Source organism: Lemur catta, chromosome 7, assembly GCF_020740605.2.
Source record: "Lemur catta isolate mLemCat1 chromosome 7, mLemCat1.pri, whole genome shotgun sequence".
NCBI classification, from domain to species: domain Eukaryota; kingdom Metazoa; phylum Chordata; class Mammalia; order Primates; family Lemuridae; genus Lemur; species Lemur catta.
The window spans coordinates 62749721-62776142 of record NC_059134.1 but is presented as its reverse complement, the minus strand read 5'-3'; the positions used below and the strand labels follow the sequence as shown (position 1 = coordinate 62776142).

The window sequence follows — 26422 nt, the reverse complement described above, 5'->3', positions numbered from 1 at the left end:
TCCAGAAAACCTTTTGTTCTCACAGTCTACCCACAGTCCTCCAGAAGGAGAGGAATCAAAACTCTTCTAGTTCCTTTAAGACTGCTTACTCTTCATCTCTGTCTGATTTCACCTCTCCCAAGTTGGCTCCTCAAACCCCTTCCCACCTCCCTGCCCAGTTCCCTTCTCACTTTATTTTTCTGGGGAGCGTACTGTGAGTTAGAGCACTACCCCGAAATCTCTTCCTTCCCATACCTCCCAATCTCTAGCCTCGCATTTGGAATAAGGAGGAAGTGAGGGAAAGAGAACCCTAGGGAATGAAGGAGAGAAAAGGGATAAAGAGCAAGGGATGATGAAAAGTGACTAGCAGGAGAGAAGGCAAAGATTAAGATAGAAGAAGGGGATGACCAAAGAGAAGGGATAAGGAAAAACGGGATGAGAAGAGAAGGAAGGTGTGAGGAAAAGGGATGAGTAGGAGATGAGAAAGACATATGGAAAAGGGGTGGGGAGAAAGGGATAAGAGGAACGGTGGGGAAGAAGATGGAGAGAATGGGATACGGAGAAGGGGGTGGGGAGAAGAGAAAGGGGAGAAAGGGTAGGGAGAAACGGTTGGGAGACGGGGTGAGAAGCAGGGGATGGGGAGAAAGCAAGAGGACGATAGAGAAGAGGAGACGGGCGACTAGGACGGTGAGGGAGGAGAGGGGCCGTGGGGAATAGGGGTAGAAGATGGAAGAGGAGGACGAGAAGGAGGTGAACAGTAGTGAAAGAGGGTGCAAGAGAACCGGATCGGAGGGGAGGACGGGGCGAAGTGGCCGGGAGAAGCGGAGAGAACCGGGACGCGGGGACGGCGCGCGCTGGGCCGGAGCCGGAGCCGGGGACTGGGGCCGGGAAGTCGAGGGGCGGAGGGAGGACGGGCGGGCGGCGGGGGGCGGCGGCGCGGAGCGCGGGTGGGGGCGGGGGCGGCGGCTCGGCGGGCGGAGGGGCGGGGGCTCGGGTTACCGCGCGGAGGGCGGGGGAGGGGAGGAGGGGACGGGAAAGGAGGGGACGGCGGGGAGGGGAGGGGGCGCGGGGCAGCGGCGGCCAAGCTCGCATCCTCCGCGGGGTGGCTGTGGAGGAGGCGGCGCCCCGGCGGCGGCGGCGGCGGCGGCGGCAGACGGACCGATCGTCGGCCGAGGGCTCGCGGACCGACGGCCGGCTGCCCGAAGTGGATCGCGAGCCCGGGAGACAGCAGCGGCGGACGATGCGCGGCCCCAGGCCCCGTGCGGGCGGGCGCTGCCCAGGGGGCTGACCGCGGCCGGACGGCGCCCGGCACCGGGCGAGGGAACCCGCGGCGCGCAGAGGTCAGTGTCCGCGCCCTCCGGCCCGTCCGGCCGCGCCCGCCCGGCCCGCCGGCCTCCCCCGGGCTGCGGCGGCGGCGCTGGAGCCGGGGGCTTTGTTCTGAGCCGGAGACAATGGGGGAGGGGGGGCCCGGGCCTGCGGGACGAGGGCGAGCGTGAACGTGAGCGTGGGGGCAGGGCCTGGGGGTCTTTGTGTGCGCGTGTCATCGAGTCGGGGCGTGTGGCGGCGAGGGTGTGGGGTGCGGGCAGGGTTGTGTGTGTGCTGCTCCCGTCGGAGTGTGAGTCAGTGCGTGTCACCGGGAGGTTGTGTGTCTGTGTGTGTCTGTTGGGCCCTGTGTGCGTGCACCGGGAGGTTGTGTGTCTGTGTGTCTCTGGCCGAGTGTGCATGTGCATGCCACTCTGAGGGTGTGTGGGTCAGAGCGAGTGTGTGTCATGGTAAGCGAGTCCCTGTGAGGGTGTGTGTGTGTGCGCGCGCGCACGCGTGTGTTGCCGGGCTCTGTGGGAGGCATGTGTCAGAATGTGGAGGATGGGTGTATGACAGAGACAAACTGAGACAGAGACAAAGAAACAGAGGGGGGAGAAGTAAAGACAAGCAGAGGAGAGACAGGCTCAGCCTGAAGTTGAGGTGGGTCACCCAGACGGCTGTTCTAAGAGGAAACCAGTGCCCAGCAACTGGGAGTGTCCGAGATGCCTAGATCAGAATCCTGTGCAGGGGACAGAGGGAGGTCACCCCAGGCCTGGGTCCCACATGGAGGGGGTGGGGAGAGAGAGAGATCTAGAAGCACAATGAACTCAGTGTGGCGTGGGCTGGGCCTGCAGCCACAGGGTCATAGGCCAGAAAAATATTGTCGCTTATGTCAACTTCTCAAATACCCACAGGGGACATAGACATAGCCCTACTCAACCCACAAGGGACACAGTCCAGGCAACACACATCCTCAAGAGATACCCTCACAGCCATCACACACCCCCAGGAAGCACTGTCAGAACTAACACACACCCACAGTCAACTCTGTCAAGCCAACACACACCTACGGAAACTGTTCTCGTGACAACACACACCCACGGCAGAAATGTTGCAACCAACACATTGCCGCAGGATCATTTTCAAGGCCAACACATACCATGGGAGACACTGTTACTGTCAACACCTCTCCGGAGACACTGTCCACTGACAACACACACCCTCACAAGATGCTGTATCAGCTGCGACATGCACCAACACCTCTCAGGAGACACTGTCACAGCAATTCACATCTATTGGAAACACTGTCAGTACATCATATAAGTTTACTTCATTGGAGCTGCCCATGCATAGCAGGTGTCCCAGAGGCCTGGCACTAACAAGAGGCTGTGTCACAGTCTCCCTTACCACACAGCCACTTGTGCAGCCCCTAGGAGACAATCATGGGTGACACACACACCACAGGGAGAGCTGTCCCAACTGCTAAATAATGCTTAACTTGTAATGCTCACACCATTACCGTTTCTCATCCATATACCTCCCAGGCTTACCCCGTTCATTGTTCCCTGAAAATTCTGAGACCTGGATAGTCTTCCCCTCCCCGTGTATGCTTACATGCCATGGTTGTAAGTGTCCCTCCAACACCCTAGCCTCACAGTTTCTTGATCTCATTAGCTCCTGTTACTTTCTTCTTCCCTCCCACAATCTCTCTGTATAACTATTCCATCCCTAAAATTCTAATATCTTGCATTCCACTCCCTGCCCACAGCCTCCTATATCTTTCCAGCTTTCAGACGCCCATGCTCCCATTATACTCTTTAACCTCATAATGACCTTTTGCCCTTGACCTTTTTGTTTTCCAGCTCATATGCCAAGGACCATCCCTTTAACTGCTCCTTGGCCATTCTGTTCCATTGTCCTTGAGCCCACCCATCTTGCAAATTCCTAACCCTAGCTAGAATGATTTGTCAACCATACCAAGTGACACTTCTATAAATTCATGCTTCTAAAAATTCCACCCTCAACTGGCCCCTCCATAAATAAATAAATAGATGAAATTGTTTCTATTTTCTTCACACTCATTATCCCACATCCCTCATCCTATTGTTTTCAGTAGATTAATTAGTCAATCCACTGGTTCATTCATTCAACAAACAGATACTAAGCACCAGTTCTGCCAGGTATTGTGGTATGAGTTGCATTACATGGGTGAACAAAATGTACATGGTCCTTGCCCTCTTGGAGCTTACAGTCTATGGGGTGAGTGTTGTAACATAGCAGCACACTGCAGGGAAACCTAAGCCAGTTTAGGGAGGTCAAAAGAGGATTTCTGGAGAAAGTGGCATTTAAGCTTAAACGTGATGGAGTGGGTGGAGAATATTCCAAGCTAAGGAAGCAGCGTGTGAAAGCCCACATGAAAGAAAATATTGTGTGTGAGGGATAAATCAGTTCAATGAATAGCATGAATGAGGAGAGGGAGAGAGTCTATGGGGGAGGTAGATGGAGCTTTAGGTCATGCACGGTCTAGGAGGCCACATGAAGAAATCCAAGAATAATGGAGATTATTAAATGATTTGAAGCTTTGGAGTGATATGATCAGATCTGTTTTAGAAAAAGCACTCTGACAGCCATGTGGAGACTGAAGGAGGAGCCTGAGAAGAAGGACAACAGTTGGCTGTTGCAGGAATCCAGGAGGAGATAATGCTGGCCTGAACTGAAGTAGTGTCAGGAGAAAAGGAGAAGTGGATGGTTTCAGGAGCTCTTTAGACAGTAGGATCAGCAGGGCTCAGTGACAAAATGGATGGGGAGGTTGAAGAAGAGGGAGGAATTAAGAGTAAACAACCTGGTCTTCTGGCTCCCTCAGGATATTGAGGCCACTCGGTTTGGATTCCCTCAGATTGCTGCCTCCTCCCTCAAATTTTATCTGCATCCTCTTCAATCTTTTCTCCTTCCTTCCTATAACAATGAAGAGGTATCTCTTCTCTTACAGGCCAATCCTCAACACCTGCTTTGTGAATCACATCCCCTCCCTCCTCCACAGGCACCTCACCCAACTGATTATTCCATGTCTTTCCCATGTCTCCAGTTTCTTTCTCTTTCTCATTCCTCCTAGGAGTGTGTGAAGATCCCCCAGTCTCTCCTATCCTTCCTTAACCCTGTATCACTCCACTGGGTAAGAGGCTTTCTCACTTTGTTTCAGTGCCACATTTTGTGAAAGAGTCTTCTGCGTATAGCTGCTTCCCCCTTCCCCACTTGCCATTTATGCCTGCCCTTCCAATGTAACTGCTCTCCCTAGGAGAAAGTGACCTCTGCTGCCAAATCTGGGGGATCTTTTCCAACCGTGCTCAACTGCCTGACCTCTTAGCAGGAGATGACATTGTTGACCCTTTACTCTTTGAACAAATTCCTTATTTAGTTTCTGAGCTACCATTTTATTCTACCAACATTTAATGAGCACTCATGTGCTAGCCACACTGCTAAGTGATGGGAATACAGTGATGGAAGACCCTGTTCCTGCCCTCAAGGAGTTTACACCTTAGTGGGGAGAGACAGGCAAATATGTGAATGATTACAGTATGGTGAGATTCATGCATCTCTCTCCCAGAGCTTCTCCTGGCTGTTCAGTCTCAGTCTGCTTTGAGGGAGCCTTTGCATGGCTCCTAAATGTCACCGTTCCTTAGGGTCCTGGCTTGGACCTTCTTATCATCTCACTGTATACAACCCTCTGGGTGATCCATCTCATTCACTTCCAGAGCTTTAATTATCATCTATAGGCTGATAACTCTCAAATCTCTCTCTTCTGAGCTCCAGACTTGCATACCTGCTGTGTACCTGATCTTTACTGTATAGCTCACAGGCCCCTTAACATGTACATACTGAGCTCATCATTCCTTCCTTCCTTCCCAAAATGACTGTTCCTACTCACTTTGCAAGCTGGAAACCCAGAAATTATAACTACTCCTTTGTCCACATATCCCATAATCCAGAAGGTTCTTGGACCCTTTGTTTCTACCTCCTCTCCAGCAATCTCTGATGCCCCATCCCTTCTTCTCCATCACCTCTGCTCTTGCCCTAACCTCACCATCTTTGCACATGAATTTTTGCAAGAGCCTCCTAACTTTTCTCTCTGCGTGTCTCTGCCCTATCCAATCTATTCTTCCCATTGCAGTAAGAGGGACCTTCCTAAAGTGTAAATCCAGCCATATCACTCCCTGCTAAGCATTCTTCAGTGTCTTTTCATTTTCCTTGAACAAAATCTCTACTTTTTAATGAAGCTTATGAGATCACAATCTGACTTCTCCAAACCTCCAAGCCTCCTCGCCTGTCCCATTTTCCTAGCCTGCTCACATTTTGAGTTCCAGCCACACTGAATTCCATGTAGTTCCCCAAAGACACTACATTCTTCCGTGTTTCTGGCCCTTTGCACATACAGCTCTGACTGCCTGAAAGGCCCTTCACTCCCTTCTCCTGGCTTATCCCTTCCCATCCTCAGATCTAGTCTCAACCGCTGCCTTTCCTGACTCCAGCAGGCAGGCTTGAGGGCCTCTTGTTTCACTATCGTCACTGCCCATTCCCTGTTCTGTCTCCCCAACCAGGCTGGGACTTCTTTGATGGCAAGGGTGCACATTATTCATGTTTGTGACTCAGGGTCCCACACAGGTGCTTGACAATGAACAAACGAATGAATGTATAAGGCACCTCACCCTCATTCACTCTTCAGAAGACTGGCGCCTAGTCTCAGCTGCCTCTATGATTGAGACATTTTTACACAACCTACTTATTCCACTGGGGACATTTCTATACCCTTCTCCTACAACTGATCCTTCCTCACCCCATGCTCTCTTTCTTTCATACAGGCTTCTCTTTTCCTAGATCCTCTTCCTCACCATTCTCTGTACTTTATCTTTCATTCAGTTAGCAAATATTTAAAGAACACCAGAAGTTTGCAGACCCAAATCCATCGGGCCAGGTGCCTACGGAGGTTCTTGGAAGGAATGGAAGATGTGAGGCTGTAACTTGCCATCAGACTGAAGGGACTATAGTGCCTGACCACCCCCTCCTCTCTACCAGACCCCTTTCCTGGAGGGGCCCTAAGGCTGCTCCTCCTTCTAAGGTCTCCTCCCCCCACCAACACACCCACTCTAAGTCCTCCGACTCCTGGCATCCTGGCATCCTGGCTCCTGCTCTTCCCCATATTAAGTTTCCTGATTCTTGTGTCCTCCTCCACTTCCCTCTCTTTCCTGTCAGTGGGCTCTCTCCTCTCTGATGTCCTGGTACCTGCTATCAAAACCCCTCCTGGGGCTTCATGCCATTGGCTGCCAGCTTCCTGTTGCTGCCCTTTCCTTTGGCTACCCTGTCCATGTTTCCTGGGTAACCTTCTAATACCAGGGCATTTTCAACCACTGCTACTTGGGAGGGCCTTCCAGTTCCCTGTGTCCTCTGGTGATATAGACACCTCCAGGTGGTCCACCTGGAAACCCTAGGTACATCTCTGCTCACAAGCACTGGAGTGTCCTTGTTTCTGTTTCTCTCTCTAAGCTGCTGGATGGAGGAAGTTTGTTATCTCTCAGAGCCTAGAACACACCTCCCATATGGCTGGTGAGAAAGGAAAAAGGAAAGGAGGAAAGAGAAGAAAGGATAGTTGGGCAGCTACACCTCAGACCTTCCAGCCAGGCAACTTAGCTTCTTTGAGCTCCCCTTGTGTCAGGTGAAAATGGGGGTAACAGTATCTCCTTAAGGGAGTAGTTTTGGGGATTCAGAAAGAGAATTATTTAGTGTTCACCTGTTAACCTAGTTAATTTTACCTCTAACATCTCAATCCCTCTACTCCACTCTCCTACCTCTAACTTCCCACCTCCCAACTTGTTCTTCCCTCTCAACATCTCTGGGTTGCTACATCTCCAATTTTCCTGCTAGCTCCAGCCTCACTGGCCTCCTCTGTAGCCTGGACTCTGATTGCCAGGATCAGACTTTAGAACCAAGCCCTTGCTGCCCACCCCACCCCCAGGTCCCTCACTTGCCCTGCCCTGCCCATCCCAGCCCTAGTCTCCCTACCTGTGAATATTATGAAGGCAGGGACTTGATCTGTCCATATCACTGCTCTGTCTCTAGTGCATAGCATGGCCTTTGGCATGTGGTAGGTCTTCAATCGATATTTGTTGTATAATGGATTTGTCAGTGCACTACTTCACATGCATGCCTTAAGACCTCCCCACCTTTCCCCATTTTTTTCTTTGTCTCCTGGAGGCTGCCAACCATCCTCCATGTTCCTTTCCTCTCTCACCACCTGTCCCCTTGCTCACCTGACCTTCTAGCTGGACTGGCAGTTGCCAAGTTTATCTTCTCCTCTAACCCACCCTGTGCACACTGGCAAATGTATTTGCCTACAGCACAACTTTGACCATTCTCCTTCCCTGTTGTGTTGACTGGCCAGTTACATGACCCTTTATCTGAGCATTCCAAGTCCTCCACCAGAGAAGCAATGTGGTCTAACAGAAAGCACTACCTTTGGAGTCTGTTAGACTGCATTCTAGATCATTCTGGATGTTTCTCTGCTACCTTATCTGAGCTCAGTTTCTTCATCTGTAAAATAACAGTTATCCCAGGGTTATTGTGTGTGTGTGTGTGTGTGTGTGACACACAACAGCAGCAGTTAACATTTAGTGAGCTTTCACTGTGTGCCAGACACTGTGCTAAGTTTTTCAGGAACATTATTTTATTTAACTCTTGTATCAACCATTTAAGGTAGGCATTTTAATCCCCATATTATAGAAGAGGAAACTAAGGCTTGTAACGATTAAGTAACTTGCCCAGGGTTATGCTGTAAGTGGTAGAGTCAGGATTTGAACTCCAGTGTGGCAGCAGAGCCTGTCTTCTTAACCACTGTAAGCTTATGCTTGCATACATACCAAGTCTTACTATGTGCCAGACACTGTTCTGCCTAATATGATGTAGTAGGTATTAGTATTGTCCCCATTTATAAATAAAGAGATGGAAGCACTGAGAAATTAAGGGGCTTGCTCAAGGTCACCCAGCTAGTAAATGTGAAGCTGGAAATCAAATCCAGTTGGTTTGGCCCTGAAGTCCTGGTCTTAACTACCGTCCTGTCCTTCCTTGCTTTGATGTATTATCTCCCTATTCTGAGAAGGCAGTAGGCAGGTATTGATGAATGAATCTATGCTGATGTCTGTGGCTAGCTGTTAGTCAATTCATTCTCTCTCATTTCCTACTGCAGGAGGCTTGCACCCTTACCACTTTCCTGACACAATTCTCTCCGAGATCACTAGTGACCTCCTTACTGCTAAATTCAATGGCCACTTCTCAGCCCTTATCCTACTTGGACTCTGCAGCATTAGACATTATCAATTCCTCTCTCCTTTTGAAGTGTTTGCTGCCTTAACTTCTGTGATACGGCCTCTGGGAAGAATAAAGCTGTCTTCAGCCTGTCCCTTTTATGTGACTGGTCCCCAAAGTTCTGTCCTAGACTTTCTTCTCACTCTATACATCCTCTCTGATGTGGGTCTTCATGTCCATGACTTTCAGTTACCCTGTGATTTGTCCAAATCCATATCTCTAACCCAGGCCTCTCTGCTAAGCTCCAGGCTGGCAAATCCAGTGCCTGGATATCTCCACGTGGGAATCCCAACAGGGACCTGAAAATGGCTTTTCCTCTGCAGTATCCTAATGGCACTACTTTAGTAAGCAGGCTAGAACCCTGGGAGGCGGCCTAGAGCCTAGAGTCCTTCTAGTCCCTCACCTTCCTGTAGAGTCAGCAGCCAAGCCTTGTCACCTTCACTTCCTCACATCTTTCATTCCTGTGTCCTCAAGCCTCACTGCTACTAACCTGGACTATTACAGACACCTTGTACCTGGTCTCACTCCTCCCACAGGTTCTCTTCCTTCTTCAGGCCTCCGTTGTCCCACCAAGACTCTTCCCTCTCAGCTTCCCTGTAATTTCTTCCTCTCTGTCTTTCCCTTCTCCCTGAATCTCAGGCAACATAGAGTACATGGTCCTGCACTCCATGGACTTAGAATCTGTGTTAACTCAGGAAAATTGTTTCACTCTGAGCCTCAATTTCCTCATTTGAAAATGGAAGCTGGGATTCTTTCCTCACAGGGTTGTTATGGTGATTAAATGAGATGCTGTCTGTGAATTGCCTGGCACAGGGCCCAGCATGCTGTAAAAGCTCAGAAAATAAGCTTTTCCTCTGCTGCTTCTGCTCACATCTGTCCTCAGCTTCTCCCTGGAGTGCCTCCTGGGAACCAGTCCTCAGAGGGGCAGAGCCAGGCCTGGGCACTGCCCTGGCCACTGTCCAGCAGTTGCCCCAGGGATGTCCAGGGAAGCTAGTCTGTCAGCCTTCTCCTCCTCACGCCTGTTCTCCTCCCTCCCCACCTTCCTGCAGCTCAGCTCTTGCCTCTCCCGCCCGCTGCCCCAGCCTCTCTGGGTCTGGCTGTGCCTGTCTAACTTACCTCCCCTTTCTGAATTAGCCCCACTCATGCTTTCCTCTTCTGTACACAGTCACTCTCTCTCAGTTTTTCTCCCTGTCACCCACCCCCGCCCCCCACCAGAACCTCGCCTCTCTTCCTTTTTCCCTGACGCATGGCTATGTATCCTCTTTGCTCACTGAGGCTGCCCTCTTCCTCTTCTTCTAGCCCATCTGGCTTTCATAGCCCCCTCCTCACCCTTGTTGTCTTTCTGGTCCCTGCCCCTCACTGGCCCTGGGACAGGAAGTGGAGGGAGGAGGCCTGGGTGATGCCAGCTCCCCCAGCCTGCTTCCCCTTCGGTGCCTCGGGCCACTCCTCTGCTTCCTCCTGGAGTCCCCCCTTCCCTTGTGGTTCCCCTGCTCCCACCTCTCTTTCCTCTCCCATTTTCCCCCTTGCTCCCAGGTTCTGTGGACACACAGGCTGGGGGTGGGAGGGGGGATCTGTTAGTTAGGGAGGGGGAATTGACATCACGTTTCAGGCCCCAATGAACAGTCTTGCCCCTCCCCCTCCTAATGAGAACCAGCTGTGGTTCCAGAGGCCCAGATGTGGGGTTGGAGGGGGAGAGCAGGATGGAGTCAGAGGACCGAGTAACAGGATGGGGATAGAGTGAGGGCACGTAGCAAGGCAGAACTGGATGGGAGAAGGGCTGTGATGGACCTGGGGGAAGCAAAGAAGACAGATCCAGGCAGGAGGCAGGACAGATTGTGGAAAAAGACAAGATGGAGGGGGCAGGCCAGGTCTAGGGGAAGGGATGGAATAGACCTGGAGAGGGAAAGAGACAAGAGCCAGGAGGGGGAGCAGGTCTCAGGGAAGAGGCAGTGAGAAACACCGGACAGACGGGAGGAGATGGTGCAGAGAACAGAGCTGGAGAGAGGATGAGACGGTCTCGGGAGAGAGTCTGGAGTTCGAGTTTGGAACTGGAAGCCCTGGAGCAGGAAGTGATGAGGCACAGTCCAGACGGAGGCCCCAGGGACCTGGAGGTCACAGCTGCAGCCGCAGAGCTGACCACGAGTGCCCCAGCAGCATGTGTGAGAGCGTGCCTGTGTGTGGGTGGGTCTGCAAGTGTGCGCGCGCCTGCCTTGCCAGTCTGCGCGTGTGTGACGGTGGGCTTGTCTGTGTGCATGGGAGGGCATGTGTATGGGTGTGCTGTGTATATGTAGGGGGAATCTGGGGCTGTGAATGTGCCCCTCTGTGTGAGGGCCGTGAGAAAGTGTTCTTCCGTGTGTATATGTCTGTGTGTGTGCCTGCATATGTGTGGGTGGGGTCCATGCGAATGAGTAGGCCCACCTGTGTGTGTGAAGATGTGCTTCTGCGTGTATGTGAGGAGGCGCTGGCTGTGTATATGTTAAAGTAAGCCTCTGTGCATGTGTGTGTGAGTGTGTGTGTTGAATGAGCCTGTGTGCATGTGAGTCTGACTGCATGAGGATGTATCTATGTGAGTCTTGGCAGTGTGAGAGAGAAAGAGTGCCGGGCAGCGTGTGAGGCTGTGACTTTGGGAGTGTGAACCTTTGTGTGTCTACTGTGAGAGTGTACTGAGGGAGTTTGCACTAGAGAGGGACCCAGGTTGGCTGATGAGGAGGGCCTGCGGGTCTACAGAGGTTGGGAGAAGGGGTCACTGTCACACAAGGCATCTGCCTGGGCCTGAATACTCCCTCTTCAAGGCTGATCATTCACCTAAGATTTAGCTCACACCATTCAAAGATACCTTCATTCAGAAAATTTATTAATCAGGTACTATGTGCCATGCTCCACGCTACACACAAAGGTGAATAAAATGTAGTCTTGGCCCTCAAACAGCTAAATAAATAGGGAGACAGATATTATAAAACAGAATGTGATAAGTATATTGACCTTATTGTTTATTATCTTCTGTTCTTCTGAACCATGACTGCTTTCTCTCCACTAACCGATTAAACCCCTAATGCAGTCTCTGGACCTAGATCCCTGATCTGGGCCCTGGGACCATCCCTGTACACTCATCTTCCCCCTCTTTGAGTCAGACCTGGGTTGATCCTGACCTACTTGTTCTGAACTCCTCTGACCTGTTATTCCATATGGCAGCTCCATGGGCTCCTCAGACTTGACCCCTGGGGAGAGGGATCCTAGTACACACATAGAACCCCAGAATACTGAAGCTGGGATGAAGGCACAGAGGGGGCACATTAGGGGATTGAATTAATGAAAGAGAGTCTACCAAATACCCATCTCTGTGCTCCTTGCTTACATTGTCTCTAATTTTTAAAAACTGCACAGGGTGGGTGTTACCATGGCCATTTTACAGATTGGGAGAACATAATGCCCAGACTGGGACTCAAACCCAGCCCAAACTCCAAAGCTCCTGCTCTTTTTATTGCCTCCCATAGATAGGAGAGACAAAGGTAGGTGGGCAATGTAAGTTGGGGGGTGGTTAGAAACCCACCTTCCTTTGAAGGACAGGAAGTCCTACAGCAGAGCAAATCCTCTAAGACCCAAGGACACACTTATGTAGCCACAGGACTGACTGTGGTGCCTCAGGATCATGGGCTCATGTGTGTTTGTGTATGTTGTCTGGGTTGGCATGACCGTGGACCTTTCTCTCTGAGTATGTTGTTATGTCAGTATGGTGGTGTGGAAGCACAAGGCGCTGACCATTCGTTCAGCACTGACTGCCTGCTCACACTGTACCTTCTACTAAACGCTGGAGAATCAGAGACTAAGAACTGTCACTACGCCTCAAGGAGCCCCCAGTCCAGTGCAGGGGGCAGGCACTCGAATAAATCAGGACTGCTGTGCAGTTTATTGTCAGCATTTACCAAAAGCATCAGGATCCCAGGAGAATGTACAATAGGAGAGCTCTACAGTATGTCCGAGAAGATTCCACAGAGGACAAGACATTTAACCATATCTTGAAATTTGAGTAGGAGCTGGCACATGGAGAGGACTTTTAGAAGATATCTCAGGACAGGAGAATAGCACATACAAGTCAAGAAGTTGGGAAGTAGCATGGTAATAGATTTCATGTTGGAATGCAAGGTGTGGTGGGGGAAAGAAAAGGTGGGGGACGTGGATAGATTGGCAGGGCTTAGATCACAATGACACATTAAAGAATCTGAACTTTATCTTGCAGGTCAGTAATTCTCTACTTAGTGTCCATGAACCCCTTGAAACTGCAGACACAAGTTTTTGTGATTGTGTATCTGCGTTCCTTTTTTGTAGAGGGGAAGCTGTTTTTTGCTGTCAGTAATGGGAAACGAGTGGAAGCCTTTCATCAGGAGTGATTTGGTGAGAGTTGTGTGGTCAGAGTCTCTGGTCAGATGGAGATGGATCAGAGGATCCAAGCCAGGAGGCAGGGGGACCAGTAAGGAGCTGTTGCAGGTATTGCAAGGAGAGATGGCAATGCTTGTACCAGGATGGCAGTGGTGTGGAAAGAGAGGAAAGGGTAGACTTGAGACGCGTCTAGTTGAAATGTTTGGGTTTAGATGACTAATTGGAAACCAGGACTGAGGAAGAGCAAGGAAGCAAAGAGAGCTTCTGGATTTCTGGCTCTGACACCTACAGGAAAGGAAATGGAGGAGGAAAAGCAGTTTGAGGTGATGGTTGGGGATACCTTGTAAAGTCCGGAATATGGCTAGACATGCATCTCCAGGGCTCTCCAGGGCTGGAGATGGAGATTGGAAAGTTGTCAGCAAATAGATGGTACATAACAAATGATTGATACATTTGAAGTAAAGGCATGGGAGTGGATACGATCACCCAGGTAGAATGTGAGGAGAGGGGAAAGATGCTGCCCAGGACTGAGCCCTGAAGAGCACGGATTGTGAAGCAGTGGGTTGAGGAAAAAGAACCTGCGAAGGAGATGGAGAAGTGGGCAGGGAAGCATGATGGAAATAAGAGGTGGGGGGGTCACAAAAGAACAAAAGACATTCTATAACAAAGACATCTGCACTCGAATGTTTATAGCAGCACAATTCACAATTGCAAAGATGTGGAAACAACTCAAGTGCCCATCAATGTGGTATATGTATACCATGGAGTACTACTCAGCTATAAGAAATAATGGGGATATAGCACCTCTTATATTTTCCTGGATAGAGCTGGAACCCATTCTACTAAGTGAAGTATCCCAAGAATGGAAAACTGAGCACCACATGTACTCACCATCCGATTGGTTTCACTGATCATCACCTAAGAGCACATTTAGGAATAACATTAATCAGGTGTCGGGCACTCGTTGGGGGGAGGGGATGGGTATATACATACATAATGCGTGCGATGTGCACCGTCTAGGGGATGGACACACTTGAATCTCTGACTTGGGGAGGGGGCAAGGGCAATATACATAACCTAAACTTTTGTACCCCCATAATATGCTGAAATTTAAAAAAAATTGAAGCAGTGCTAAAAAAAAAAAAGAGGTGGGGGTCACAGTGTGAAGCCAAGTGGGGTAGGCTTCAAGGGGCTGGTGATCAGTGTTTCAGGGTTCCAGAATGATCCAATAAGAGGAAAATAAAAAAGTACCCACTGGATGTAGAACATGGAGATGATTGGAAGCTTCGTTGACAGCAATGTCACAAGAGGAAGCTTCCCTACATAGAGGGAGGAGAGTGTGATAAGTGAGAAAATGGGGGAAGTGAAACAACTTTCAGAGAGGGCAGCAGCTTCTGAATGTTCCTCTTCCCTCCTGCAACCACATCCCATCTTCAGCCTCTGCTCCCCCCTCCACTGACTCTGCTCTCATTTAGTCACTAGAGGCCTTGGTGGGGCTTTAGGCTCCACCTTGAACTTTAGCAGCATTTGAAACCCTGGCTCCCCTTAGACTCAGAGGCACCACCCTTATCTGGTTCTCTCTCTCTCTCTCTCTCTCTCTCTCTCTGGCCAGTTAGATACTTTGTCCAGCTGGTAGTTGAGGCCAGAAATGCACCCATCATCCTTGACTTCTCCCACTTCCTCAGTCCCCTCCTTCAAGCAATCATCAAGCCCTGCCTGTTCTATCTCTTAATCCCCTACCCATGCAGACCTATCCACTTCCCACCATTTTCATTGCTAACACTCATCCAAGTCACCAACAAGACAATGTCATCACTTGGACAATGCCTCCTAACCATCCTATCTGCCTGCTCTTTGTTTTCCAAAGGGCAGCAATAGTGATCTTCACAAAATGTGGATCATATAGTGGCACTCCTCCTTGAAATGCTTTAATGGCTTCCATTTGCCCTTAGGGTAATGTCAAAATCTTCAATATGGCTCATGAGTCCCTGTCTCATTTCATTCCTTCTGCCCCTAGCACTACACCGTACACATGTGCCCTAAGACCACATGTCTAGGCGCTCTCAGCCCCTCCTTTACAGTGGACTCAGCCTTTCCACATTCTGCTCCCTCTTCCAAAATACTCTTGTCTCCTTCCTGTATCCCCCTTCTCTTCCCACCATTGCCTGTCTAACACCTCATCATGATTAGATCTCGACTGGAGAGTCACTTCCTCAGCAAAGCTCTCCCTGATTCCCTGCTTATGTTAAGCCTCTCTTGCATGTTCTCCTTGCTTCCTGTACTTCTCCTTCACAGTCCTTATCACACTTGCAATGACTTGTTCAACTCCTGGACTCTAAGCTCCAGGAAGCCAGGGACTGTTTCCTTCATTCACTTTTGTATCCCCAGTGCCTCCACACAGTAGGTGCCCAAGTCTGTCTTATTTTAAATATCTATATATAAAATAAGAGAAATTTGAGCATATTTAATACTCATAGATGACCGTAGGAAAGAGGAAAATGTTGAAAGTTCAGGCAAGGTTACCAAATGCATGGTTATGGAGGCTGGAAGGGGTAGGTGTTAATTCTGGATGAGAAGAAAATGACAAAGGATTGGCCATATTTTTAAGTCTACAGAAAGAAGGGAGTTTGTGGGCATTCAGACCCAGAATAATCTGCTGAGAGGGGGCTCAGGGTGGGATGGGGTGGGGACCTGCCGGGGGAAAGACTGGAGCAGGCCCTGAGGAGTCCTGAAGCAAAGATCCCTGGGGACCAAGATGAGTGTGAGGCAGCACGGGGGCCTGCTGGGGACTAAGCATGTCTGAGTGTCAGTGTCACCAACATCCCGGGCTCTGTGGACTGCTGATCCCTCCCCTGTCATGACCTGTTTCCCTCTGCCTTTTCCCCAGGTCAAGGAGACTGAGCTGGAGCCAGGGCCCCAGTTGGACCTGATCCAAAACCTGAGATCAAGCTGGGCCCAGAGCTTGGGCCTGGAGCTGGCGCCTAAGCCATACCTGGATTTCCCCTGTCATGCAGAAGGAGCCGGGCATTGCGCCTTCCTGTCCTGGCATGAAGAGCCCCAGGCCCCTCCGCCTGCTACCACTGCTTTTGCTGCTGCTGCTGGGGGCTGGGGTACCAGGTGCCTGGGGTCAGGCTGGGAGCCTCGACCTGCAGATTGATGAAGAGCAGCCAGCGGGCACACTGATCGGGGACATCAGTGCAGGGCTTCCGGCAGGCACGGCAGCACCTCCCATGTACTTCATCTCTGCCCAGGAGGGCAGCGGCGTGGGCACAGACCTGGCCATTGATGAACACAGTGGAGTTGTCCGTACAGCCCGTGTCTTGGACCGTGAGCGTCGGGACCGCTACCGCTTCACTGCAGTCACTCCTGATGGTGCCACCGTGGAAGTTACTGTGCGAGTGGCTGACATCAATGACCATGCTCCAGCCTTCCCACAGGCTCGGGCTGCCCTTCAGGTACCTGAGCATACAGCTCTTGGCACCCGTTACCCGCTGGAACCTGCTCGTGATGCAGATGCTGGGCACCTAGGGACTCAGGGCTACTCGCTGTCTGGTGACGGGGCTGGAGAGACCTTCCGGCTGGAGACACGCCCAGGTCCAGATGGGGCTCCAGTGCCCGAGCTGGTAGTTGCTGGGGAGCTGGACCGAGAGAACCGCTCACACTACATGCTGCAGCTGGAGGCCTATGATGGTGGTTCACCCCCACGGAGGGCCCAGGCCCTGCTGGACGTGACACTGCTGGACATCAATGACCATGCCCCGGCTTTTAATCAGAGCCGCTACCACGCTGTGGTATCAGAGAGCCTGGCCGCTGGCAGTCCTGTCTTGCAGGTGTTTGCTTCTGATGCTGATGCTGGTGCCAATGGGGCTGTAACTTATGAGATCAACCGCAGGCAGAGCGAGGGCGATGGACCCTTCTCCATCGATGCCCACACAGGGCTGCTGCGGCTGGAGCGGCCACTGGACTTTGAACAACGACGGGTCCACGAACTGGTGGTGCAGGCACGAGATGGTGGGGCTCACCCTGAGCTGGGCTCAGCCTTTGTGACTGTGCACGTACGAGATGCCAATGACAATCAGCCCTCCATGACTGTCATCTTCCTGAGTGCAGACGGCTCCCCTCGCGTGTCTGAGGCTGCCCCACCTGGACAGCTCGTTGCTCGCATCTCTGTGTCAGACCCAGATGATGGTGACTTTGCCCATGTCAATGTGTCCCTGGAGGGTGGAGAGGGCCACTTTGCCCTAAGCACCCAAGACAGCGTCATCTACTTGGTGTGCGTGGCTCGGCGACTGGATCGGGAGGAGAGGGATGCTTATAACTTGCGGGTTACGGCCACAGACTCAGGCACACCCCCGCTGCGGGCTGAGGCTGCCTTTGTGCTGCATGTCACTGATGTCAATGACAATGCACCTGCCTTTGATCGCCAGCTCTACCGACCTGAGCCCCTGCCTGAGGTTGCGCTGCCTGGCAGCTTTGTGGTGCGCGTGACAGCCCGGGATCCTGATCAAGGTACCAATGGTCAGGTCACCTATAGCCTAGCCCCTGGCCCCCACACCCGCTGGTTCTCCATTGACCCTACCTCAGGCATCATCACCACGTCTGCCTTGCTGGACTATGAGTTGGAACCTCAGCCACAGCTGATTGTGGTGGCCATGGATGGGGGCCTGCCCCCTTTAGCCTCATCTGCCACAGTTAGCGTGGCCTTGCAAGATGTGAATGATAATGAGCCCCAGTTCCAGAGGACTTTCTACAATGCCTCGCTGCCTGAGGGTACCCAGCCTGGAACCTGCTTCCTGCAGGTGAGTAGGTACCATGCATAGCAGGATAGTGTTGTGGGGTTTGAAGGCCACGGAGGACCTCAGAGCAGGAGCCAAGCCATGCAGGTACATCTGTTTATGGTGACTTATGCTAGAGGGTTGGGTCCTATCCTGTGAGCTCCAAAATCTGTGCAAGGGGTAAGAGTTAATGAGAAGTTGAGAAAGCAGGGTACAAGAGCTGAGGCAAATGATGTTGGCAGTTGAAGGAATTAAGACTGGGCCTAGACGAAAAGTATTTGTGGTATCAGGAAATGAAAGAGACTTTTTGTAAAGTCCCAAAGCTGTTCTGCAGGGCAGAGATGGAGATTCTGCATACCCACGTGGCTGCTGTTCCCCAAAGAAGATGCAGCACTTACGGAGCCCTCCACACCTAGTCTAGTGCTGGGTTGTGCTGGAAAAAATCCCCATCCCTGCCCTCGGGGCTGAGCCTTGATGGAACTCCTGGGCACAGGCACCAGGATGAGAGATAACAAGAACTATCCAGTGAGATCCCGATGTCCAGAGCAGGAGGCCTCTCGGGAAGAGGCAGGAGCCCTGAACAGGCGGAAGGAGACACCAACTGGTTGTAAGTCGGGCCTGGAGAAATGGAGGGAACATGAGAGGCTGCCTGAGGCCAGACTGCAGAAATCCTTGGACACCAAGCTGTGAGGGGTTAGGACTTCCCTTGGAAAGCAAAAGAGGTCACTGAACTTCTTTGAACTGGGAAGGGCATGATCAGATTGTTTTTTAGTTTTTAAGTTAGCCAACTGACTTTGAGATGAAGGCTGGATTGGTTCAGTGAGCGAGTGATGGATGATAGATCATTTCTTCATTAATATATTCAAGAATTTACTTACCTAGTGTAAACCTGGCACTGTGGTAGGCCCAGAGAACAAAGAAAGGAGATAGTCCTGTTCCCAGGCAGGTCCCAGTCTAGACAGGGAGATACGCCAGTAACTAGTGCTGCAGCAGGCAGCATATAAAGTGTTGTGGAAGCCCGGAGGAGTGGCCTTGAACTAATGAAACTTTGCCAAATGGATAATACCGGGTATGCAGACAGAGACTCCAGGCCTACAAAGGAGCTGCTGAACAAACACCATGATGTGTGCAGGAGACTGCTCGTTCAGGCTGGCCTCAGCTGTGCTGATGAGAAGGAGTTGGGGAGAGATGAGACAAGATAGTAGATAGGGGCCAGGTCACAAGTTTGACTTTATCATAAAAATCATAGGGAGCCAATGAGGGACTCTAAGCAAATCTGTATGTCTTCTGGAGAGACTGCTTTGGCTACAGTGGAGTATGTCTTCTGGAGAGAGGACTAGAGGCAGGGAGTCCTCTTGGGAGACTGGGCTTGAAGTCCTTATGTCTCTGAAGTCCACCAGACCCCTGAGCATCTCCTCAGGGGATGCCTGTTGGCCTAGATTTCCAGGCTAGTGCTGAGCCTGGCTGACCCCTTGTCTTCTGGCCGGAGTCTGGATATGTGCCTGCCTACTGCCATCCAGCCCCCACCACCCACACTCCTGTGTGTTTACTCTCCTTCTTGGCCAGCACCAATAGACCATGGCTTCCAAACTTCTTCCCTCCTCACTAGTGCCTGAAGCAAGAGGGCAACTCTCCAGGTGGTTTCCTGGAGTTTTTGCTATTAGTAACCATAGGAAAGCAGGAGTGAAAATGACCATTGGGTTTTTTTTTGGCTGTAAGTGTAATAGATTTTTTTTTAATTTCAGAATATTACGGCAGTACAAATGTTTAGGTTACAACCATTGGGAGTTTATAACTGTTGTAAGGATTCTTAATATTTGATTTATTCGATGGAAATTTATTGAGTGTCTACCATGGGCCAGTCACTGTATTAGAGACATAGAATACAGTAATGAATGAGTCACCGCTACCCCAATTTCATGGAGTTTATAGCCCAGACGGGAGATTCATGTGCAAAGAAACAGTTTTACTGCAATAAGAAAATATCCACTTGGGAATATATATGAGGTACAGATAGGCAGTAAATGTTTTCCCAAAGGAAGGGACCCTTGAGTTGAGACTTAAAGAATGAGCAGGAGTTTATGAGGGGACTGGACAGGGGAAGGGTTCCAAGCAGAGGTGACATGCCCAGAGGAATGTGAGAGCCTGGCTTGTTCAAGGGCCCACAAGTGGCTCAGTATCTCTGGAGTTTAAGACAGGAGATGGGAGAGTGAGAGACGAGACTGTGCAGGTAGGCCGGACAGTGAGGGGCCAAGCCTGGGAGTTTGAGCTTTTTTCTCTAGGGAATGTTGAGGATTTTTTAGTAGAGGAGCAGTATGATCAGATTTGTTTTCTCAGATGGTAGTCAATGTAGAGCAATGGTTCATAACTGGGGGCAATTTTGCCCCCCAGAAAGGATATTTAGCAATGTCCAGAGACATTTCTGATGTCACAACTGGTGAGATGCTACTGACATCTAGTGAGTAGAGGCTGGGGAGGCTGCTAAACATCCTATTATAGTCATGACAGCCCCTGCAATAAAGAATGTTCTGGTCCAAAATGTCACTATTGCCAAGGTTGATTGTGTAGAGTATGGGTTGGAGAGTCAGACGCCTATAGAAGGGAATTACAATAGTTCAGAGGAGCAATAACTCAGGCCTAAGTCAGAATACTGATAATGGTGATGGAGAGGAATAGAAAAATAGGAGAGATAATGAGGACTTACTTAGTCCCTTGTTGATTGATATACCAGGTGAGGAAAAGGGAAGAACTGATTTCTGGCTTGAGCAACTGGTGGATGGAAGAGTCATTAGAGCTGGTTTGGAATGGTCATGAGGTTAGTTTTGGACAGGTTGGATTTAAGGCATCTGTGGGACATCCAAGTGGAGATGTTGAGCAGGCATCTGGTTATACAAGTTTGGCGCTTGGAGGAGTAACCTAGGGTGAAAGTATAGATGATAGCTGAAGCCACGGAAATGAATGAGAAGGTCCTAAGAGAGTGCGTAGAATGAGAAGAGGCCAAGGAGAGATTCCAGGAAACAAAAATGTGTAAAAACAGGCAAAGAAGGAAAGATGGAGAAAGACTGGGGTGTGGTGAAGCAGTGGGTGGAGCAGTAGGAAAAATAGTGTCAAGAAGTCAAAGCAGGAGGTATGCCTGGGAAGGAGGTCGGGATGGGCAATGCAGTAAGTCTGGAGTCTGCTAAGAATTTTCAAGAGTTCACAGAGAAGAGTGTTCCTTTTCTCCTTGAAATAGTGCTTCTGACGAGAGTGAGGGATGGGAATGTGGTGGGGGCCAGAAGAGTGGGGTGAGGTTTATTACAGCTTTGGGGCAGCATGGGAGAGGGAGCAGACAAAGGTCAGACTGAGAAGCTGAGCTGAGAACCTACTGGAAATGGAGACTGTGCATTTGTGGTGAAACCTCCGAGCAGGGGCTGTACAGGCCAGGAAATTCACCTCTGCCTTGATCATTTCCAGTATATGGCCCTTGCGCCTTTTGGGGTCGCTTCCTGACAACTTCCCCTGACCACTGTTTATTGCTTTCTTCCTGCAGCCAAGTCAGAGGGCAAAGGTCTTTTACAGCTTCTGGAGATGGTGCTGCAGCTGTGCTGCTGCCCGTCACGGTAGACATAGGGGGAAGTCTGTCTCCTGGTATCTGGGCCCACGGCTACAGTAAAGAGTTGGAACAGGAGATGTTTCCAGGGTTCAGCCATGGCAGGGTCTTAGTGTCTCACAGGAGGGTAAACAATGACACAGATCACTCCTGTCAAGGGCCTGGGCAACAATTAGAAGTCCTTGGCCAGCTTTCTCTCTGAGCACATTTTCTGGATGAGAAATGGGAACTCTCCAGCTTCCTCTTGCAGCATGTCATGACCTTGAGGTCCTGATGTCCACAAAGAGCACTTTGTCAGGGGCTATAGCAGTCAGCTCTGGCTAACCCACAATTGCAGGCCTAATGTGTACCCGGCATATAAAACTTAGTATGAAAGAAGGTTTTGTTATGAAGCAGGATGATCACAACGTCCATTTACTCAATGAGCAAGTATGCCTAGAGCACCTGCTGTGTACCTGACGCTGTCCTAGGCTAAAGGTCTATGAGCCATATCCATAAATCCACAGAGCAGACCCTATAGTGATCAGATCCCAGTATTAATCAGATCCCACTCTGTAATGATCAAAGTCAATAAAGATCAGACCTGAACATCAGTCTCACTAATTTCATCATCGGTGAGTTTTTTGCTTGGGATGATTATGAGACGTGGTGAGCATATTACTTCCTAGATTCACCTGGAATTTGAGGTCACAGGCCTTAGCATTCTTCTTTGTAAATACAGTTGGTCCTCATTATTTGTGAATTCATTTACTTTCTAAAATTTATCAGTAACCCCCAAATCACTACTTGCAACACTTTTACAGTCATTTCTAGACATGCACAGAGGGATGAAAAATTTGAGTTGCTCAACACGCACATTCATTCCCAGCTGAGGTTAAAAAAGGCAATGCTCTGCCTTCTTGTTTGAGCTCTCATACTGTAAACAAGTGTCCTTTTTGAGTTCTATTTACTGCCACGTTTTTTGCATTTTTGGTGCCTTTTTTGGGTGATTTTGTTGTTTAAAATGGTCCCCAAGTGTGTTGAAGTGCTATCTAGTGTTTCTAAGCACAAGAAGGCTGAGATGTACCTTACAGAGAAAATGCTATGTTAGATAAACTTCATTCAGGCATGAGTTACAGCAGCCATCCCCAAGTCCCCAACCTTTCTGGCACCAAGGACTGGTTTCATGGAAGACAATTTTCCGGGACAGGGAAGCAGGGGAAGGCGGAACTCAGGTGGTCATGCACGCAGTGGGGAACGGCTGTAAATACAGATGAAGCTTCGCTTGCTGGCCAGCCTCTCACCTCCTGCTGTGTGGCCTGATTCCTGAGTTTCATGGAAGACAATTTTTCCACAGACTGGGGTTTGGGTGGGGGGCATGGAGCTCAGGCGGTGATGCGTGGCCTGGTTCTTGACAGGCCGTGGCCTGGAGGTTGGGGACTGCAGAATTAGAGTGCTGTTAGCCATGAGTTCAGTGTTAATGAATCAACAATATATAACTAAGGTGTCATTAAACAGAAACACACATGTAACAAAGTTACATTTGTTACATTGACAAAAATGTTGTGACCAGAGGCTCTCAGTGGTAAGGCTCTAAGTGGTAAGGTCTGAGCTGGGGTTGGGTTTTGGTCTATGTTCTACTAGTTCCCTCTGTGTGTTCACCATCTGGAGACTCTGGGCACCAACTGCTCCTTCTAACTCTGCCACCTAACAACTCTGGCCTTTCTGGCCAACAAGATGGACCATCACTCACTCCAGCCTCTTCCTAGGTGACAGCTACAGATTCAGATAGTGGCCCGTTTGGTCTCCTCTCCTATTCCTTGGGTGCTGGACTTGGGGCCTCCGGATCTCCCCCATTCCGCATTGATGCCCACAATGGTGATGTGTGCACGACGCGGACTCTGGACCGCGACCAGGGGCCCTCAAGCTTTGACTTCACGGTGACAGCTGTGGATGGGGTGAGTGGACAGCCCATGGGCAGGTTGGGACATCAGGGTAGGGCACGCACCAGGGTCAGATGAGGCCCATCTGACCTATGGCTGCATGTTCCACCAGGGAGGCCTCAAGTCCATGGTATATGTGAAGGTGTTTGTATCAGACGAGAATGACAACCCACCTCAGTTTTATCCACGGGAGTATGCTACCAGTCTGAGTGCCCAGAGTACACCAGGCACAGCTGTGCTGAGGGTGCGTGCCCATGACCCTGACCAGGGGCCCCATGGGCGACTCTCCTACCACATCCTGGCTGGCAATAGTCCTCCGCTCTTTGCCTTGGATGAGCACTCAGGTGAGCATCCTCCCATTCCCAGGGCCTGCCCCCAGGGCCCCCTCCCGGCCTCCCTAAATGATGTCCCAACTACTCCTTCCATAACACTGCCAGCCCTATTCTGTTTCCTCATATATCTCTGCTTCTATCTTTTCTCCTAGGACTGTTGACAGTTGCCTGGCCCTTGGCCAGACGGGCCAACTCTGTGGTGCAGCTGGAGATCGGGGCTCAAGACGGAGGTGGCCTGCAGGCAGAACCCAGTGCCCGAGTCAACATCAGCATTGTGCCGGGAACCCCCACACCACCTGTATTTGAGCAACTACAGTATGTTTTTTCTGTGCCAGAGGATGTGGCACCAGGCACCAGTGTGGGCACAGTCCAGGCACACAACCCACCAGGTATCATTTAACATTATGCCCACTTGGTGCCACACCCAGATATCCCAATAGAACCCTCTAGTACCATCTCAAGGTTCCCTAGGGTAGTATCACAGCGTAGGCAGCCCCAGTACAAAACACTCTGGTACCAATGCCCAACACCTCCTGAGGTGCAGTGCAGGCACACTGCTTCATCCCCAGGCACATGAATATCACCCCAGTGCCAACCAACTTCTCTGCCAACTCCTGCCCCTCCTCCTAAGACGTTGAGAGGCATGGGTATGGGCACTTCCCAGCCCTTCTTGGGATCAGACTCTGGGCCCTAACTCAATAGGTGCCCCCTATCTCTTTCCTGACCCTCTCTCCTCCTCCCTAGGTCGCTTGGCACCTGTGACCCTCACCCTATCAGGTGGGGATCCCCGGGGACTCTTCTCCCTAGACTCGGCCTCAGGGCTGTTACAAACACTTCGCCCTCTGGACCGGGAGCTGCTGGGACCAGTGCTGGAGCTGGAGGTTCGAGCAGGCAGTGGAGTGCCCCCAGCTTTCTCTGTAGCTCGGGTGCGTGTGCTGCTAGATGATGTGAATGACAACTCCCCTGCCTTCCCTGCACCTGAAGACACAGTACTGCTGCCACCAAACACTGCCCCAGGGACTCCCATCTATACACTGCGGGCTCTGGACCCCGACTCAGGTGTTAACAGTCGGGTCACCTTTTTCTTGCTTGCAGGGGGTGGTGGGGCCTTCACTGTGGACCCCACCACAGGCCATGTACGGCTTATGGAACCTCTGGGGCCGCCAGGAGGACCAGCCCATGAGCTGGAGCTGGAGGCCCGGGATGGGGGCTCCCCACCACGCATAAGCCACTTTCGACTGCGGGTGGTGGTACAGGACTTGGGGACCCATGGGCTGGCCCCCCGATTTGAGAACCCTACCTACCATGTGGACCTGCCCTCAGGCACCACCCTTGGAACTCAGGTCCTGCAACTGCAGGCCCAGGCACCAGATGGGAGCCCTGTCACCTACCATCTTGCAGCAGAGGGGGCAAATAGCCCCTTTGGTCTGGAGCCACAGAGTGGGTGGCTATGGGTGCGGGCAGCGCTGGACCGAGAGGCCCAGGAGTTGTACACACTGAAGGTAATGGCAGTGTCTGGGTCCAAAACTGAGTTGGGGCAGCAGACAGGCACAGCCACTGTGAGGGTCAGCATCCTCAACCAGAATGACCACAGTCCCCGCCTGTCTGAGGATCCCACCTTCCTGGCTGTGGCTGAGAACCAGCCCCCAGGCACCAGTGTGGGCCGGGTCTTTGCCACTGACCGAGACTCAGGACCCAATGGACGTCTGACCTACAGCCTGCGACAGTTGTCTGAAGACAGCAAGGCCTTCCGCATTCACCCCCAGACTGGTGAGCACTGGGACCCAAATTCTGACACCCCACAGCTTTGTCCCCAGACTGGTGAACTCCCAGCCCAGATCCCACTTATGAGGACGAGGACTCAGCCTGGAGTTTAGCCCTAGCATTCCCTCCCACACCTCCTAAACCCCAGCTTCTTAGCCGCAAGTCTCAGGCTCTGCACCCCTAAATATCTCACACGTGATCTCCACCCTGCACTCCCAGGAGAAATGACCACACTCCAAACCCTGGACCGTGAGCAGCAGAGCAGCTACCAGCTCTTGGTGCAGGTGCAGGATGCAGGGAGCCCACCCCGCAGCACCACAGGCACCGTGCACATCGCAGTGCTCGACCTCAATGACAACAGCCCCACCTTCCTGCAGGCTTCAGGAGCTGCTGGTGGGGGCCTCCCTATACAGGTACGTGAAGTGGGAGGACCCTGTCCTGAAGAAGTGTGAGAGGAAATGGGGGTTTCCCCATAGAGCTGTAGGTATAGGTAAGGGAGACTAAGAAAAGGGGCTGTGCCTGCCCACAGGTGAGGGGAACGCAATCCTTAGGAACAGGAAGGAAATAACTGTGGGTGAGTTGTGTCCCCACAGGTACCAGACCGAGTGCCTCCAGGAACACTGGTGACAACTCTGCAGGCCAAGGATCCAGATGAGGGGGAGAATGGGACCATCCTGTACACGCTAACTGGTATGGAGATAGAAAGAAGGGAGTGGGTGATGGCATGCCTCATGGCCTGCCCAGCTCTGGGCCCCCAGCCCTCATCCTTCCTCTGCCTGTGCCTAGGTCCTGGCTCAGAGCTCTTCTCTCTGCACCCTCACTCGGGGGAATTGCTCACTGCAGCACCCCTCGTCCGAGCAGAGAGGCCCCACTATGTGCTGACACTGAGTGCTCATGACCAAGGCAGCCCCCCTCGAAGTGCCAGCCTCCAGCTGCTGGTGCAGGTATGGCTGCCCTTCCTACAGTCTACTTCCCCTTGGCTGCCGCTATAGCCCCCAACCCCGCCACGCCCCAGAAGCTCCAGCTTCA

The 26422-nt window shown here is 51.4% G+C and overlaps 1 protein-coding gene across 1 annotated transcript in view; it reads left to right on the top strand.

The window, feature by feature from the left end:
* Positions 1-1017: 1017 nt before the first annotated feature.
* The window catches only part of DCHS1 (dachsous cadherin-related 1), a 35386-nt gene continuing 9981 nt past the window's right edge, over positions 1018-26422 (top strand). The window contains exons 1-9 of the mRNA XM_045557397.1: positions 1018-1319; positions 15899-17810; positions 23124-23312; positions 23410-23641; positions 23782-24018; positions 24374-25399; positions 25613-25806; positions 25987-26083; positions 26180-26337. Coding sequence (XP_045413353.1) covers positions 16020-17810; positions 23124-23312; positions 23410-23641; positions 23782-24018; positions 24374-25399; positions 25613-25806; positions 25987-26083; positions 26180-26337 — 3924 coding nt within the window. The 5' untranslated portion in view covers positions 1018-1319; positions 15899-16019. The remainder of the gene's footprint in view (positions 1320-15898; positions 17811-23123; positions 23313-23409; positions 23642-23781; positions 24019-24373; positions 25400-25612; positions 25807-25986; positions 26084-26179; positions 26338-26422) is intronic.